This window comes from Scyliorhinus canicula, chromosome 12 (genome assembly GCF_902713615.1).
Source record: "Scyliorhinus canicula chromosome 12, sScyCan1.1, whole genome shotgun sequence".
NCBI classification, from domain to species: Eukaryota; Metazoa; Chordata; class Chondrichthyes; order Carcharhiniformes; family Scyliorhinidae; genus Scyliorhinus; species Scyliorhinus canicula.
The window spans coordinates 130,756,035-130,774,629 of record NC_052157.1 but is presented as its reverse complement, the minus strand read 5'-3'; the positions used below and the strand labels follow the sequence as shown (position 1 = coordinate 130,774,629).

The 18,595-nt window shown below is 50.6% G+C and overlaps 1 protein-coding gene across 2 annotated transcripts in view; it reads left to right on the top strand.

Moving 5' to 3' along the window:
- Window positions 1-18,011, top strand: part of si:ch211-283g2.1 (sodium- and chloride-dependent GABA transporter 1) — a 139,147-nt gene extending 121,136 nt beyond the window's left edge. For both annotated transcript variants that reach the window (XM_038814394.1, XM_038814393.1), the window contains 3 exons: window positions 5,788-5,885; window positions 6,882-7,049; window positions 17,483-18,011. In XM_038814394.1, coding sequence (XP_038670322.1) covers window positions 5,788-5,885; window positions 6,882-7,049; window positions 17,483-17,617 — 401 coding nt within the window. In that variant the 3' untranslated portion in view covers window positions 17,618-18,011. The remainder of the gene's footprint in view (window positions 1-5,787; window positions 5,886-6,881; window positions 7,050-17,482) is intronic.
- Window positions 18,012-18,595: the final 584 nt, after the last annotated feature.

Below are 18,595 nucleotides of genomic sequence, written 5' to 3'. Positions count from 1 at the left end.
GTCTTGGCCCTGTCAGCTGGCGGGGGTATTCGCAGACATCTTCAAACTCACTTTCCAACTGTGGTGAATGTATAACCTATAAATCTACACTGTATATTACTGTGTCCTGTGGGCTCCATCTGTGAGATGTTGTGCGGCTCTGCCCACAGGGGGAGATGAGGAGTATGTACAGGGCTCCGCACTTGGCTCCGCCTCCAGCAGGAAGTATAAAGTGCTACAGTCTTACGAGTCCGCCCTCAGTTCAGTTTAGTCGCAGGCAGGCTCAGTTGTAAGTCGATTAAAGCCACAGTTTACTTCACTTGTGTCTTTGAATGAATTGATGGTCGCATCAATTTAATCGACTTAAAAACGACCATGGAATCAGCCCTCAAACCTGACCGACTGGAACTCACACCATAGGCCACAGAGGCAAAATAAAATTTTTTGCATTGGCTTTGGTGCTTCAAGGCCTACCTGGCTGCATCGGCTACCTCCTCTGTTACAGAACAGAAACTCAGTCTTCTCCACGCACGGATGAGCCATCGTATTTCTACTCAACTTGATGTAATTGACTCTTATACTGAGGCCCTTGCGATACTCGACTGCCTGTACGTGTGGCCCGTGAATGAAGTCTACGCGCGGCACATCTTTACAACTCGCCGCCAGCGCCCTGCAGAGTCGCTAGAGGACTACCTGAGGGACCCTAAAGCTCTAGCACGAGAATGTAACTTCTAGGCCGTGACAGCTTCCGAGCACATGGAACTCGCCGTCCGAGATGTGTATGTTGCAGGGATCCGATCCAATTATATGCGCCAGCGTCTCCTCAAGAAAGGGGCCCAGGACCTGGAGGACACGGTAAAACTAGCGACCTCGTTAGAGGTCGCTTTCCAAAGTTTAAATGCGTTCCCGGCCGATCACGCGACCCCATCGTGGACCCCCGACCAGAGACTGCCCCAGTCCATGATGTCCGTCCAAATCAACGGATACGAGGCACCGTGCCTCTTCGACTCCGGGAGCACCAAGAGCTTCGTTCACCCAGATCTGGTAAGGCACGGCTCGCTTCCGATATTTCCGACACATCAAACTATCTCCATCGCCTCGGGGTCACACTCTGTCCAGATACAGGGGCGCACTATTGCAACGCTAACAATACAGGGCGTCAACTACTCCAACTTCCAATTGTATGTACTCCCAGACCTCTGCGCCCCTCTCCTACTCGGGCTCGATTTCCAGTGTAACCTCAGGAGCCTAACACTCAGCTTCGGCGAACCTCTTCCCCCTCTCACTATATGCAGTTTAGCAACACTAAAAATCGACCTCCCTCCACTCTTCGCTAATCTCACCGCTAACTGCAAACCCATGGCCACTTGCAGCAGGAGGTATAGCCTGCAGGACAGGATGTTTATTAGATCCGAAGTCCGGCGTCCCTTACGTGAGGGAGTCATAGAGGCCAGTAATAACCCTTGGAGAGCTCCGGTGGTGGTCGTCAAGACCGGGGAAAAGTTCCGGATAGTCGTTGATTATAGCCAAACCATTAACCGGTTCACGCACCTCGATGCGTACCCCCTCCCCGGATTGCAGACCTGGTAAATCAGATTGCCCAGTACCGCATATTCTCCACGGTGGATCTGAAATCTGCATACCACCAGCTCCCAATCCGCCCGGAGGACCGCTACTACACGGCGTTCGAGGCAGACGGCCGCCTCTTCCATTTCCTCCGGGTTCCCTTCGGTGTCACGAACGGGGTTTCGGTGTTCCAACGAGCAATGGACCGAATGGTGGACCAGTACGGGCTGTGGGCCACGTTTCCGTACTTGGATAACGTCACCATCTGCGGCCATGACCAGCAGGACCACGACTCCAACGATTTCTCCAAACCGCCCAAAAACTCAACCTCACCTATAATAAGGAGAAATGCGTTTTCGGCACAACCAGACTAGCCATCCTCGGCTACGTCGTGAAAAACGGGGTCCTAGATCCCGGCCCTGACCGTATGCAACTCCCTCTCCCTCACTGTTCCAGGGCCCTCAAGAGGTGCCTTGGATTTTTCTCATACTACGCCCAGTGTGTCCCCCAGTATGTGGACAAAGCCCGCCCACTATTTAAGGCTACACTCTTCCCACTGTCAGCCGAGGCCCGCCAGGCCTTCAACTATATCAAGGAGGACATCGCCAAAGCTGCCATGCGGGCGGTGGATGAATCCGTCCCATTTCAGGTGGAGAGCGACGCCTCAGAGGTCGCTCTTGCTGCCACTCTGAAACAGGCAGGTAGGCCAGTAGCGTTCTTCTCCCGAACCCTCTCCACTTCGGAACTTCGCCACTCCTCAGTCGAAAAGGAAGCCCAAGCCATTGTGGAAGCCGTACGGCACTGGAGGCACTACCTAGCTGGTAGGAGGTTTACCCTCATCACCGACCAGAGATCGGTTGCCTTTATGTTCGATAACTCGCAGCGGGGCAAAATCAAGAATGACAAAATCTTGCGGTGGAGGATCGAACTCTCCACCTATAATTATGATACCGTATACCGTCCGGGGAAGCTCAATGCGCCCCCAGATGCCCTGTCCCACGGCACGTGCGACAGGCTATCCACAATGATCTCTGCCACCCGGGGGTCACCCGGCTCACCCACTACATCAAGGCCCGCCATCTGCCTTTCTCCACTGAGGAGGGTAAAGCTGTCACCAGGGATTGCCCGATCTGCGCGGAGTGTAAACCGCACTTCTATAGACCAGACAAGGCCCACCTGGTAAAGGCATCCCGGCCCTTTGAACGACTGAGTATTGATTTCAACGGGCCCCTCCCCTCGACCAACCGTAACATCTATTTTCTCAATATTATAGATGAATTCTCCCGCTTCCCGTTTGCCATCCCATGCCCCGATATGGCCTCCCATACAGTCATCAGAGCCCTGCACAGTGTCTTCACCCTGCTCGGTTTCCCCAGCTACGTCCACAGTGATAGGGGTTCGTCTTTCATGAGCGACGAGCTGCGTCAGTACCTGCTCGAAAAGGGCATCGCCTCAAGCAGGGCTACCAGCTATAACCCCAAGGGGAACGGGCAGGTGGAGAGGGAGAATGTGACGGTCTGGAAGACCGTCCTACTGACCCTACGGTCCAGGAATCTCCCGACCTCCCACTGGCAAGAGGTCCTCCACGACGCGCTCCATGCAATTAGGTCCCTCCTTTCTGCGGCCACAAATCAGACTCCTCACGATCGATTCTTTGTCTTCCCTAGGGGCACTACCACGGGGGCCTCGCTTCCATCCTGGTTGAGGACACCGGGTCCTGTCCTCCTTTGGAAGCACGTCCTGACACATAAAACAGACCCACTGGTAGAGAGGGTCTTACTCCTGCACTCAAACGCCCACTACGCGTTTGTTGAACACCCCGATGGCCTACAGGACACCGTTTCCCTCCAGGACCTGGCACCTGCAGGATCTACCACTACCACCACCACTACCGCCGAGGTACCCCTCACACCACACCCCACCCGAACTCCCACGTCCTGCGCCCCTGCACCTACTAGCTTCCTGCGCCCCCTTTCACCCGTCACACCGGTCCGCAGAAACAAAGCTCTGGAAGAATCACCCCCGGAGTCCACCCTCGGATTCGCACCGAACATCTGTCCACAGCCATCCGAAGCAGCTGCAACTCCAGTGCTCCGTCGGTCTCAACGCACGATTCGAGCACTGGACCGACTGAACTTATAGACCCGTCACCCCTGCCGGACTTGATTTTTTAACAGGGGGTGAATGTGGTGAATGTATAACCTATAAATCCACACTGTATATTACTGTGTCCCTGTGGGCTTCATCTGTGAGCCGTTGCGTGGCTCTGCCCACAGGGGGAGATGAGGAGTATGTACAGGCCTCCGCCCCCAGCAGGAAGTATAAAGTGCTGCGGTCTTACGAGTCCGTCCTCAGTTCAGTTTAATCGCAGGCAGGCTCAGTTGTAAGCCCATTAAAGCCACAGTTTACTTCACTCGTGTCTTTGAATGAATTGATGGTCGCATCACCAACAATCTGAGGTCCCTATCCGCTTCAAGAAGACGACCATCATCCCTGTACCAAAAAAAAGCCAAGCAGCGTGCCTTAATGACTACCGTCCAGTGGCTCTGACATCCATCATCATGAAGTGCTTCGAAAGGTTAGTCATGGCACAACTCAACTCCAGCCTCCCAGATTGCCTTGATACACTACAGTTTGCCTACCGCTGCAACACGTCCACAGCAGACGCCATCTCCATGGCCCTGCACTCTACCCTGGAACACCTAAGTAACAAAGATACCTATGACAGACTCATATTTATCGACTGCAGCTCAGCCTCCAACACCATCATTCCTACGAAACATCCCCAAACTCCATGGCCTTGCCCTTGGCTCCTCCGTCTGCAACTGGATCCTGAACTTTCTAATCCACAGGCCACAATCAGTAAGGATAGGCAACAACACCTCCTCCACGATCATCCTCAACACCGGTACCCCACAAGGTTGTGTCCTCAGCCCCCTCCAATACTCCTTATACACCTATGACTGTGTGGCCAAATTCCCCTCCAACTCGATTTTCAAATTTGCTGATGACAAAACCGTTGTGGGTCGGATTTCAAACAGTGACGAGACAGAGTACAGAAATGAGATAGAGAATCTGGTGAACTGGTGCGACGACAATTAATCTATCCCTCAATGTCAACAAAACAAAGGAGATTTTCATCGACCTCAGGAAGCGCAGTGTAGTGTCTTCATTAATGGGAACGAAGTAGAAAGGGTCGAGAGTTTCAAGTTTTTAGGTGTACAGATCACGAACAACGTGTCCTGGTCCCCCCATGCTGACACTATAGTTAAGAAAGCCCACCAACAACTCTAATTTCTCAGAAGACTAAGGAAATTTGGCATGTCAGCTACGACTCTCACCAACTTCTACAGATGCACCATAGAAAGCATTCTTTCTGGTTGTATCACAGCTTGGTATGGAGCCTGCTCTGCCCAAGACCGCAGGAAACTACAAAAGGTCGTGAATGTAGCCCAGTCCATCACGCAAACCAGCCTCCCATCCATTGACTCTATCTATAATTCCCACTGCCTCAGAAAGGCAGCCAGCATAATTAAGGACCCCACGCACCTCGGGCATACTCTCTTCCACCTTCTTCCGTCAGGAAAAAGATACCAAAGTTTGAGGTCACGTACCAACCGACTCAAGAACAGCTTCTTCCCTGCTGCCATCAGACTTTTGAATGGACTTACCTCGTCTGAAGTTGATCTTTTCTCTACACCTTGCTATAGCTGTAACATTATATTCTGAGTCTCTCCTTCCTCCCCTATGTATGGTATGCATTGTTTGTACAGCAGACAAGAAACAATACTTTTCACTGTATACTAATATATGTGACAATAATAAATCAAATCAAATCAAAAGATATGTACTGACCCAACCCATTTAGTTTTCAATTAATAATTAGAGATTCTACACTAAACCCACTGCTAAAGCATTCACACTGGCAAACCTTTGCTGACTTTTCCTGACAAATAATGGCAGATGGGGGACACGTGCCACTAATCCAGCAAGAACTCCCCTCAGTTTGAGAATCACAAATTGCAACAATCTCAGCCACACTTATCGAAATGTTACAAACTTGTTTCGCCACTGCACCAGATTGAAACAGATTCATTTTAAAAGTGACCGAGGCTAAACATACACAGCAGCTTTGATTTGAACAGATCACTGCGATTCTAAAATCCCCAGGCTTTCGGTAAATTATTGCCCCAGCCAAAGTTTCCGCAAGATTTTACAAGGACAGTTTTTTTTTTCCCAAAGGGATCTCCAGGTTGTCACAGAACATTGAGGAGATGCTGGGGAAGCGGCCGAATATTTACTTGCGAGCGTGTTGGATGCTGTCTACTGTACTGATACTCGTACGTACCTGTCAACTCGTTCAAACATTTCAACATAAAAAACCTGCGCGAGAGGGCAGCACGTGGCCTAGTGGTTAGCACAACCGCCTCAAAGGCTGAGGTCCCAGGTTCGATCCCGGTTCTGGGTCACTGTCCGTGTGGAGTTTGCACATTCTCCCCGTGTCTGCGTGGGTTTCGCCCCCACAACCCAAAAATGTGCAGAGTAGGTGGATTGGCCACGCTAAATTGCCCCTTAATTGGAAATAATAATTGGGTAATCTAAAATTTATTTTTAAAAAAATTTTTAAACCTGCGCGAGGAAACTTACCGTCACTCCCCGCTCCCCAAGTGGGATTTTCCAGTCCGGCTGAAGTCAATGGACTTTTGAATTGCTGTTTTCCAGTCCCGTCCCCCCCCCCATCCCGCCCGCTGTGACGAGGCTGTAAAATTCCACCCTGTGAATTACGGAGCCCCTGGGGAGCCTGTCTTAGTTCAATCAACAAATGCAAGTTTATAACATGTTAAAACTTTGCTTTATATTGAACCGTTTAAATTCACTCAGGGTTCATTTTTGTATTCACCGTGAAGCTCATAAGATTGCTTTTTTGTGTATTTATTCGGGAGAAACAGCAGCAATTTTCTTTAAAGGAAAGGTAGCGGTAAGGTTTCATTCATAGCACTCAAGCACAGTGTTACCAACCCCTTTAATAATGATGCTTTGTGTAAAAATGCTGCCTTTTTCTTCGAGAAACCATTAGTAGTTGCACCAGGCCCACTCCCTGGGTTGTGCAGCAGTATGATTATGGCAATTTACTTCAATGAATCCTGGGCATAATAAATACTTAAAAGCATTGCTCATTCACCCATTCTTTTTTGTATCTTCTCTCCCCTCCCAACTCCACAGATTTTCTCTATTATTTGTAGAACAGAGACATGCATTTGTTTGAGTTCCTCTTTTGCCCTTTTGAACAGCTTTTGAAAAGCCTTAATCCTTGCGTTTCTGTTTTCCCTGTTCAGATTATTATGGTGTTTGTGATCATTGACTTTGAACCTGTCCGCTACGGTAATTACCAATACCCAGAGTGGGCTCAGGGTCTTGGCTGGGTCATTGCTCTGGCTTCGCTGATCTGGATTCCCGTTGGAGTGGTCCACACGTTACTCACGCTGGAAGGTTCATTCTGCGAGGTGTGTTTCCTTAGCCTGCACAATAAGTGACGATGCATCTTAATTAATAGGGGATTTGTGCAGACAGCAGTAATGCTAATCTTTCCTTTAACAGGCGACTGTTGACATGAGCTGCCTGCTGTGCTACACCACACTGCACAAGTCAGATTTGGGATTTGGGGCCTTTGAGACCCACGCTGCCTTTCTCAAACCTGCGCAGAAAGAATTCAAACATTTGAACTGGGCAGGGACTAAATTGGCCACAAGTCTTACTTCGGATTCTTTTCTGTTTGTTGGATAGTTTCGTCCAAAAGTTAAAACTGGACTGAATGTAGGATCATAGAATCCCTGCAGCGCGGCTGGAGGCCATTCAGCCCATCGAGTCTGCACCGACCCCCCCCCCCGAAAGAGGACCCGAACCTGGGCCCACTTCCTCGCCTCATCCCCATAATCCTACCTAATTCCTTTGGACACCAAGGGGCAACAAAGCATGGCCGATCCACCTAACCTGTTCCCCTCTGGCCACCCATTGCACCGCGCGCTCGCCGACACCAGCTTGTAGCCATTCCCCACATTTGCCACACACACACACACAGGCGGGAATGTTTCCTCCTGGATATGGAAGTGGCTTAGAGTGAGCCTCAGTAACTGGCTGACTCCATCCCCCAGCACAATGTCTGGGCCCAAATTGAGTAAGCGGGGAGGTGGTGGTGGGGGGGGGAGGTGGTGCGGAGGAGTGTGGGTTCTGCGGCAGTCGGCACTTTATGAATTGGTCAGGGGAGGTTGTGTTGAGCAAGGTTGGCCTACATTTTCCCGTGACACTGTTTCACCTTGAGATGTCAGATGTATCTGCAAAGGGCCTCTTTCGTCTTCAGATCTGGTTGTAGCTGCAGGCTCTGGGTTTTTGGGTTAAGAATAAAGTCAGTCCTACCGGAGTAATACACAATCAATACACATTTAAAATTGGAATGAATAGAAACCCAAGGGCCCGATTCTAACTCTGTGCCACTTGCAGACGTTTTGAATGAGTAAAAAAAACCCTCGGCCCACACGGAGTTAACATTTATTTTGCTCTCTGTGCCTGTCGACTTGCATACACTGGTTCAAAAGGGTCACATATCTGGTTTAATTGAGATTCGGTGCACTGTAGGATTGTGAAACATACCCGGAGCATTGTGTTATAGCTCCAGCTGTTAGGCTGCTCCCCCCCCCCCCCCCCCCCCCCCCCGGGAACGGCTATTAGTGTGGGCCTCTGCTAAGGTAATGGAGCTGACATTGAGTGAGATTTTGGCAGCTTATTAGGTCTTTTGGTGTGAATTTGCACAATTCCAGGTGCCTAAATCACAGCCTGAAGCGGATAGATGAAGAGCTGGCAGCTGGTAGGAATCCAATATTATTACTGGGGCAAAACTCTTCTGAAGCAATTAGAAACGGTTTAAAATAATGCCCACTGTTGGCAGGGTGTCTTTCAGTTTGAATTTGCTGAAAGAGATGTCCACCTATTAGAGATGATCCACTGAATCCACTCTGTCTGGTTTGGTAACTAGTGAAATGCACAGATCCCCCCCCCCCCCACTCATCATTGACCAGTCAGCCTGGCTCAGTGGTGGGAACTGGAAGAGGAGACTTGGCTTTTATCTCCACCTGGCCAGTACTGAGCAGGCCGAATTTGAGAAGCATCTGTGTGTGCCCCGGAGTGGAGTTTTGTTCCTGTTAACTTTGCTGCTAACTTCCATCCAAGCTCAGCAGATCTGCCTGGCCCTGTGGAGCAAGAAATAGAGTTAATGGCGGGGGTACTTTCCACGCCCTCCGTGGCGTGTTCCTCAGGACGAGAGGCTACCCGCCGGAGGGCAGAGGTGAAAGCTTCTGCTCGCCCTTACCTTTCAGTGTTCCCATGATATCCTGATCCACTCCTCAATCACTCTGGACACCGTGTCCCCTTGAAAGGGCACTTTCCCATGCAAATGGGAGAGAGGTAACACTTGCCCCTTTACCCCCTCCCTCCTCACTGTCTAAGGCCCCAAACACTCCTTCCAGGTGAAGCCGCGATTTACCTTTAATTCTTTCAGTTTGGTCTACTGTATTCACTGCTCAGTGTGTGCCCCTCTACATTGAGAAGACCAAACGCAGATTAGGTGACGCAGTTCATAAGCATGATGCCAAGCGTCTAGTGGTCAGTCATTTTAAATCTCCACCTTGCTCTCATGGGGACACCTTTGCCCTTGACCTGCTGCACTGACCTGGTGAAGCTTAACATAAGCTGGGGGAACAATACATCGGGCCGAATCGCATAGCCTTGTCCAATTCGGGACAGGTCAAGGCTGTTAAATCTCGCAAGAGGCCTCTCTAACAAGATCTTGTGAGACGTCGCAATCTGGATCTCGCCGCACTGGGCGGGTTCCAGATTTGCATGTTTAAGTGAGCAGTTAGCCTCACTTCAATATGTCGGCACCAGAGTCACCAAAGGCCCGGGATCAAACAACAATGAGTTTACCCATCCATCGCCACATCTGACTGGACCACGTCAAGCACTACCAGGTCATGCTCACCTTCAGCCAAATCTCCTCACTATTCCAGCGTTATCCAGGAATATACTCCAACCAGGCCTCTTAAACCCCTCCCCCTGGCCACCTCCTCTTACCTCCACCAGTCACCCTCATTGGGACCATTTGTTCAGCTGCTTCTTGCAGGATCCCTCCCTTCTACCATCCCACTGGGCTAAATTTTCCATAAAATTACACTCGGCCTGAAATCTGAACTCACATCTTTCTCTGTTCTTTTTCCCATCCCCTCTTTATGCTCTTTCTCCGAGCTCAGCTTGTCCATGAGGTGCACCTCAACCCTATTCTCACTAAATTGCAGATCGCCCAACATCCCTTCCTGGATCCCATAGTCCCAGCCAGAGAATCCTCTGCAACGGCTCCTTATCCCATTCCCATCCATCACCTCTGGTGTCCCGTCAAGTCCCTGGTCTCTGTCTCTTAACTGCATCTCTATCCCGAGTAGACATCATCTGGAAACACATCAGCTTCCATGTGTTTGCTGACCATACCCAGCTCTGCATCACCACAACCTCTCTCGACCCCGCTGGTTTGTCTTGCTGCTTGTCTGGCTCCCAGTAGTGTGGGAGCAGAAATAACCTCCAACTAGGTTTTCCAGCCGCTAACTCCATCCCGCTCCCTGGCAACTGTCTCAGGCTGACCCAGGTAGTTCACCAAATGGGTGCCATAACCCCAGGTCAGCTTCCAACCGTACGTTTACTCTGTAATATCCCGCACGGATACTATTGACGGCCTGTGGACCTCATAGTTCGGAGTTATCCGGAGTCTCACGTATCCGGCGACGCCAGATACGCAAACATTTAACTTGCTCGTGACACTTGTGGCGCAGCACGTTAACCCAACCCCGCCGCTAACCGTTTAAAGATATTGGTTTAATACGATGGGAAAATCCTCCAGTGACTCCGTCACCGAGTTTGTGTCTCGGCTAGGGGAGATTGTGTTGTGAGTGTGGAACTGTTTTATCCGATATGCTCCGCGATCGCTTAGTCAGTGGTATCAACAATATGGAAACCCAGAAACAGCTTTTGGCAAAGTTTCCTCGACTTTTCAGCAGGCGCTGCAGATCTCCTTATCCCAAGAAAGCGCGGAACGCAGCGTCTTATAGATACAAGGGATGTAGGTTAACGTTTTGGGCCATCATTCTTCACGTGGTACCCCCATGGCCCGGTCCGAATGCTGCTGCGACTCTGGCTTCTGGGTGAAGAGTCAGCCGCCTACCCATGTGCCACATGTGGACGCCAGCCTAAGCGTACCCATTGGTAGAACTTTGTTTTTGGCTGATACGGCAGCTCAATCGGCCACTTATACAGGGGAATTGATGAATATCGTGGGGTCCACACTCATCCCTGTGTCTATAGGCACCAATCAGTGCGCGTTCCCCTCATTGTCGTGCAAGGAAATGGCCCAAGCCTGCTGGGCTGCGATTGGCTACACCAGCTGGAGTTGGATTGCCAGTATATCCTCCAAGTGGGTTTCGGTGGTTTGTGTACGGTACTGAGTAAATTCCCAGAGATTTTCCAGTCTGGTTTATCCCGTGGGAATGTTGGTCTTCTTACTTTTACTCTGTTTGGAGTCTCTCGTCCTTTCTAAACATTCCATCGACCGAGATAACCGATTTCCACTTCTGTAACATTGCCCAATTCTGCTTTTTGCCTCAGCTCACGTGTTGCTGACACCCTTGTCCAGGCCTTCATTGCTTCTAGACGTGACTATTCCTGTGCTCTCCTGGCTGGCTACCCCCGTCCACCTCACATCAAGCTCAGATCATCCACAACACTCCTGCCCATGGGTTAACACACGTCAAGGTGTGATTCACCTTTCACCCCTGTGTTTGTTGGCTCCCTGCCGGCAACGCCTCAATTACAAAAAGCTCACCTCCTTTTCGACTCCCTCCAGGAACTCGCCGCTCCCTGTTTCTTCACCGTCTTTCTGTCCTGGAGCATCGCGGATCTGTCTCCCTCAAATTCTAACCTCTTGCACAAACCCTACTTTAAATCGCTCCACTATTGGCGGCCCTGTTCCTTCAGCTATCTTGGCTGTAAGCTCTGGAATTCCTTCCTTACATCTCTCCGCCTCCCTTTCCTCTTTAAACCCCACTTCTTCAACCAAACTTTTGCTCATTTGTCTCAACATTTTCATACGTGTCAAATTATTTTCAGAAGCGCTCTTGTGAACCACATTGGGACATTATACTCCGTAAAAAGGACTTTACAAATGCAAGTTGACTCTGTCAATGATGGGGCCTGACATGCAGCAGGTTAATCCATGATAGGTATAATTTTTGATAGGCTTGTTCATGTCAAAACACTCAACTACTGTAGTATGAATGTGCAGAGAGGTACATACCTGTGATGGCCACATGGTGGTGCTGCCTTGCTATAATCAGCTCTCCACTTGGCAATATCAAATTAAAACAGGGGCTGGTGTTTATTGCATTAGGACCTCACCAACGTTTATTTACATATTTTGCTTCGTATCTGAAAATTAGCCAGATTAATATTTTTGACAAAAAACCGAAATTGCCAGCATCCGAAAAGAGAACAGATTGACAAGAGGCGGGCAAGACCCTTGTTTAAAATATAGGCGCGATTCTCCGGCCTCGTTACCCTCTTGCTCAAGCGCAACAACGGGCGGGTGAATAGCGGAAGAGGTAGAAAACGAGAACTGCGCTGGGCACCAAACCGTTTTCGATGCGAAATCGAGATCCCGCCGTAGCGTGGCGAGAAACCAATTATCGCCACTTAAGCTCTATTTCCATACAATTAACGGGACCCACCCACCCCATAACCAACGGGCTCCCGCGATTCAGCGGCCTCCCCAGCAAGTGGTCACGCTGGCGCTGATTAGTACTCCTTTCGAAAGATGTGAAACTGGCGGATGGGCTCCTGCAGGGTGCCGAGGAGGTGAACAGCCATCTTCGCTCACGGGCAATGAGCACGTGGGCACTGGGCATGCTGCCTCTGTGCTCAGGGGGTTGCAGCCCCGATTGGGGGTAGGGGGGCTGGGGGGCTGGGGGGTATCGGGGCTGGGGGGGGGGGGGGGGGGGGACTCAGCTGGGGAGGATGGGTTGCATGTGCATGGGTTCGCCATTTCAGCCACTGGTGTGTTCCCGTTCCACGGGCAACCCTTGTCCCTGCCTGTCTGCCCCACCGACCACCCAGGACCCCCCAGTGACCATGGAGGCCTCTGGCTGAGTGGCTGAAGGCTAATAGGGAATTGACAATGATGGTTAAGTGAACATTTCACACAGCCCGAGTGGACCCCCGTGTGTGGGTGGCCTTCCTAGCTCTACCTCTACGTCGAGGTGTATCCCCAGGATGCACATCGGAGGTGGAGGCAGCCAGATGCTTACCTCGTCCCGTGTCAATGCCCCTGGCAGGTGTCCTCTGGGCTCTGGGGCCAGAGGACCCTAACACACTTGGCGGCACATGCACTGCCGTGCCGCCCTGTGCCGGGTGCTGGCTGCAAGACGCAACCCCATCAGAGGGGTGGAAACCTAGGGAGCTGGTGGTGACCACCCCATGGGACGGGTCCGAGTTGGCCCCAGGTGTTCCCTCCTCCCGGTTGGTGCCCATAGGGCCTTGGGGTTCACCGTGGGATGGTGAGGTAACTGGATTAAGCCCCGGCTGCCCCTGCATCATCTGGCACTGCCAGCCCTGGTGGCGCCCCGATGTCTGTCCAGTGGCGTTGATGTCCTTGGCGATGCTCCTCAGTGATTAATCCATGCTCTTCAGTGACTCGGCAATGTCCACCTGTGGCTGGGACAAGCTCCGCAGCACTTTGGCCATTCCCATCATGTCCCTCGGCCTGATACTGGGTCACGTCTCCCTGCGAATCAGACAGTCCACCGAGACCCTCAGCCATGGCCGTCACCGACTGAGCTATGCCTTAGACACCTTCACTCATGCTGCCAACATTGTGCACCAGGCTCTCCACTGCGGTCGTCACCCTAGCAGTGCTGGCCTCAGTGCCACGCATTGCCATGCCTCAGGGACACCTCTAATCAGCTATGGATCTGCTGGAGTGATGCGGACATCTCCCTCCGGCAGCTCCCTAACATCTGCATTAGCTCTGAATATGCCTGTTCCAGATGCTCAGCATCTGGCTGGGACCCATCTGGGTCCTGGGATCCAGCAGACGTCCGATTGCTGTCTTGCCCGGGGGGTTCCTGCCTCTACCTGATGTAAATCAGCAGCAGTGTGGTGCTCACCAGATTGTACCCCAGAACCCTGACCACTAACATTTCTTACGGAGGTGTGTGGCTCGGTGCTGGTGGTGGGTGGGGATGACAGCTGCAACGCATCGACTGTGGCATCCTCGGAGTTCTCGTCTGAGGTGGTCTCATGGGAGGCAGGAGACGGGGGCACCCCGGATGGGCCGGCGCCGTCAGCTGGAGGACCTGCGGGAGAATGAACAGGCGGTGTGATTGACATTGGTGGTGCGGGTGGTGTGAAGGAAGGGTTGGGGGATGAATGGGGTGGGGCTGAGGGGGGGGGGGTGAAGGGTGGGTTGGAGGGGGCAAATAGGGGTTGGGGGGGTTGGTCACATTGGGACTGGGGGTTTGGGGCAGGGGGTGTTGTCAACTCACCCATGCTGCCGGAGTAGGTCTTTGGTCTTCTTGCGGCTTTGGAGGCCAGTCATCCTGGTCACACCTCCCGAGCTGACGGCCGCTGCCACTTTATTCCAGGCGGCACTGGCTACCCTACGGCTCCCCCTCCAGGATCCTTGAGGGAACTGGACATCCCTCCTGGCCTCGATAGCATCTAGGGGCCTCCACAGGTCCGCGTCTCCAAACCTTGGGACCTGACCTCTTGGCGCCTTGGCTCCAAGCTGAGTGGAGTTGTGCAAGTGCTGTTTGACCTTGTTAGGGGGTGGGGGGGGGGGGGGGGGGGGGGTATGGCGAACGCGGTGCCAGTGAATCAGCTGGCGAGCCTTCATTTGCGGCGTGAAGCCCACGAGGTTGCGTTAAGTGGACCAATTAACGTTAACTAGCATTCCTGGAGAACCGCACCTGTGTCTAAACCGAAAGCACTAAGCTGCCTTTTTCTCTTTTCAGGTCCTGACATATCCGATATTTTCTCTTTTTAATTTAAAATTTTCAGAATTTGTGTTTGATTTCCTTTTTATCTGGTTGCAAACTTAGAAACATAGTAAATAAAAGCAGGAGTAGGCGATTTGGTGCTCGGAACTGGCTCTGTCATTCAATACGAGCATTGCTGATCCTCGATCACTAGGCCTCACTCCTGCTCTCTCCCCTGATATCCCTCGACTCCCTTTGAGCCTAGAAACAATCTATTTTCTTCCTAGATATATTCTGTGGCTTGACTTCGACAGCCTTCCGTGGTAGAGAATTCCACAGGCTCATCGCCCTCTGAACGAAGAGGTTTCTCCTCATCTCAGTCCCAAATGGCCTACCCCCTATCCTAAGACTGTGACCCCCCCTTGTTATAGACCCCCCCCCCCCACACCCCATCCAAAGGGAATGTTGTCTCTGCATCCAGTCAGTCCAGCTCTGTCGGAATTTGATATGCCTCTCCTTCCAAATTCCAGTGAATACAGGCCCTTCGGGGGCATGGGGGGATTTAAACAAGATTGGCAGAGGGATGGGAACATGAGGACAATCTCCGGAGCAGGGAATGGGAGACGGAGAATGAGTGAATGACCCTGAAAGACAGAAACAGCACAAGGTTAAAAAGTGTACAGCACAGGAATTTGGCAGTGTTAAATAACATATATGTAAATGTCAGGAGTATAATGAATTAAACTGATGAGCTGTGGGCACAGATAGACACATGTCAGTATAATAATAATCTTTATTAGTGTCACAAGTAGGCTTACATTAACACTGCAATGAAGTTACTGTGAAAAGCCCCTAGTCGCCACACTCTGGCGGCTGTTCGGGTACACGGAGGGAGAATTCAGAATGTCCAATTCACCGACCAAGCACATCTTTCGGGACTTGTGGGAGGAAACCGGAGCACCCGGAAGCAACCCACGAAGACACAGGGAGAACGTGCAGACTCCGCACGGACAATGACCCAAGCCGGGAATCAAACCTGGGACCCTGGCGCTGTGAAGCAACAGTGCTAATCACTGCGCTACTGTGCCGATATCAGCGCAACAGAAACTTGGCTTAAGGAGGGGGAAAAATGGCAGCTTAACATCTCTGGTTGTAGAGTTTTCAGGCAGGATAAGAGTGGGGGATAAGAACGGAGGGGGTGCAGGATTATTGGTTAAAGAGTCAAATAGACCGGTGGGGGTGGGGGTGGGGGGGGGGGGGGCGGGCAGCGTGAATTTCCTAGAATGATAACTGCGTTCCAAGGATTTCATTTTGAGGAAAGATTCCCTGAACTTTGGGCAGCAGGGTAGCATGGTGGTTAGCATAAATGCTTCACAGCTCCAGGGTCCCAGGTTCGATTCCCGGCTGGGTCACTGTCTGTGTGGAGTCTGCATGTCCTCCCCGTGTGTGCGTGGGTTTCCTCCGGGTGCTCCGGTTTCCTCCCACAGTCCAAAGATGTGCGGGTTAGGTGGATTGGCCATGCTAAATTGCCCGTAGTGTCCTAATAAAAGTAAGGTTAAGGGGGGGGGGTTTGTTGGGTTACGGGTATAGGGGGATACGTGGGTTTGAGTAGGGTGATCATGGCTCGGCACAACATTGAGGGCCGAAGGGCCTGTTCTGTACTGTACTGTTCTATGTTCTATGTAACTAAGGTTGTGTTCACTAAAATTTAGAAAGTTAAGGCATAATTTAATCAAAGTTGTCAAGATATTAAGGCCTGTAGTACAGTTATTGCAAACCTGAAGGTTCATACACTTGTGCACAGCCATTAATTATTTTAACAACAAGGATATAGCTTTCATGAAATGTATCTTTACTGAAACATCTTCATATTAATCAAAGGTGCTAATGTTGGGATAGCCATTTGCTGGATATCTCAGATGGTTATAGCATTGTGTTATTAATGCCAATGTTGCGCTTTGAATCCACGTATTGGCCAAAGAGACCCACCTATCTCAAAACAATCATGGCACCTTTTACATTAGGGGTGCCACCATCACAGCATGGTAGCATAGTGGTTAGCACTGTTGCTTCACAGCACCAGGGTCCCAGGTTCGATTCCCGGTTTTGGTCACTGTGAGGAATCTGCACGTTTTACCCGTGTCTGCGTGGGTTTCTTCCGGGTGCTCCGGTTTCATCCCACAAATCCTGAAAGATATGAATGTTGGGTGAATTGGACATTCTGAATTCTCCTTAAGTGTAGCCGAACAAGCGCCCGAGTATGGCGACTGGGGGCTTTTCACAGTAACTTCATTGCAGTGTTAATGTGAGCCTACATGTGACAGTAATAAAGATCATTACAGGCCGGTTTCGAATAAGGGTTTGAAGGTTGGGATGGGGAAAACATATTCTGAGCCTTTCACGGGCCTGTATTTACAGGGAACAACTCAACATGGATAGTGGGTCACCTTCACGGTAGCACAAGCGTCTAGCACTGCGGCTTCACAGCGCCAGAGTCCCAGATTCGATTCCCCACTGGGTCACTGTCTGTGCGGAGTCTGCACGTTCTCCCCGTGTCTGCGTCGGTTTCCTCCGGGTGCTCGGGTTTCCTACCACAGTCCAAAGACGTGCGGGTTAGGTGGATTGGACATGCTAAAATTGTCCTTAGTGTCCAAAAAAGGTTAGATGGGGTTATTGGGATATGGGGAAAGGGTGGAAGTGAGAGCTTAAATGGTTTGGTGCACGCTCGATGGGCCAAATGGCCTCCTTCTGCACTGAATGTTCTATGTTATGTTTATGTTGTGTAGTACAAAGCTTGCCTGAACTTTGCATCCCACTTATTTCCAGATCTGTATGCCAATCCGAATTCACGTTTTAATTCATCTCTCTTTCAGAGGCTCAGGAAGTCGGTCATTCCTGTTGGTCTGGAGAGCGATATCAAACAGCCAGGAGCTGCTGAGCCGGAGGTTTCATTAGATGTCCCGGTGGCTGGCAGGTCACCACCACAGGAAGCTGTAATACACACCTGAAGTGACTCTGAAAGCACTAAAGCTTTGTGTAGCAATCATGAAACTTGATCTAAGGTTTTTTTTTATTCTGTCTCTTTTAGAAAGTTCGGCCTCATTCCCATCCTTCCTCTAATTCACATCTCTTCTCCATTCCCGTTTGAACTGCGTCTTCCTTCACGTTTCCTCATTTTCAACCCTTCCCAATGGGGAAGGTGCGAACCTCCTCTCAGTACATCATCTGTTAAGTTTATGGTTCTGTAATGGGACTTAACACAATGCACTCGTGGGTAACCTCGTTGGACATTTGCAGTCTGCTGGAAAATAATGTTTAAATGTGAAGAATATGTTATGTGTACTTTTATATTTTTAACACGCACAGCATATAAACCCTTAGAATAAAAAATCTTACATCCCACCTGGTCAAGAAAAACATTTGTTCCACAATCGTTGCTTAGAAGGTTTCCTCACTTTATTTCAATCCACGGTTGCTGACATTCTGTAGTTCATACATACAACTTTAGTAGAATTAACGTTCCTGATGTTATTGACGTAGATGGGGAAAAGTATGGGGACACCTACTGGAATCTGTTCATTATATTTTTACATTTTTATTTATTTAAGGGATGTCAGGGTCCCTGGATAGGCCAACATTTATTGCCCATTCAACATTTCCCTCAGAAAGGTGGTGGCGAGCTGCCTTCTGGAGTGGCTGAAGTCCCTGTGGCGTAGGTACACCAGCAGTGCTGTTAGGGAGAGAGTTCTAGGGTTTTGACCTTGCGACAGTGAAGGAACGGCGACATATTTCCAAGTCAGAATGGTGAGTGCCTTGGAGGGGAACTTCCATGTGATTGTGTTCCCCTGTGTCTGCAGCCTTGCCTTTCTAGATGGTAGTAGTCATGGACTTGGAAGTTGCTGTCGAAGGAGCCATGGTAAGTTTCTGCAGTGCATCTTGTGGATGGTCCATACTGCTGCTACTGTGTAACTGGTGGGCGGGGTGAA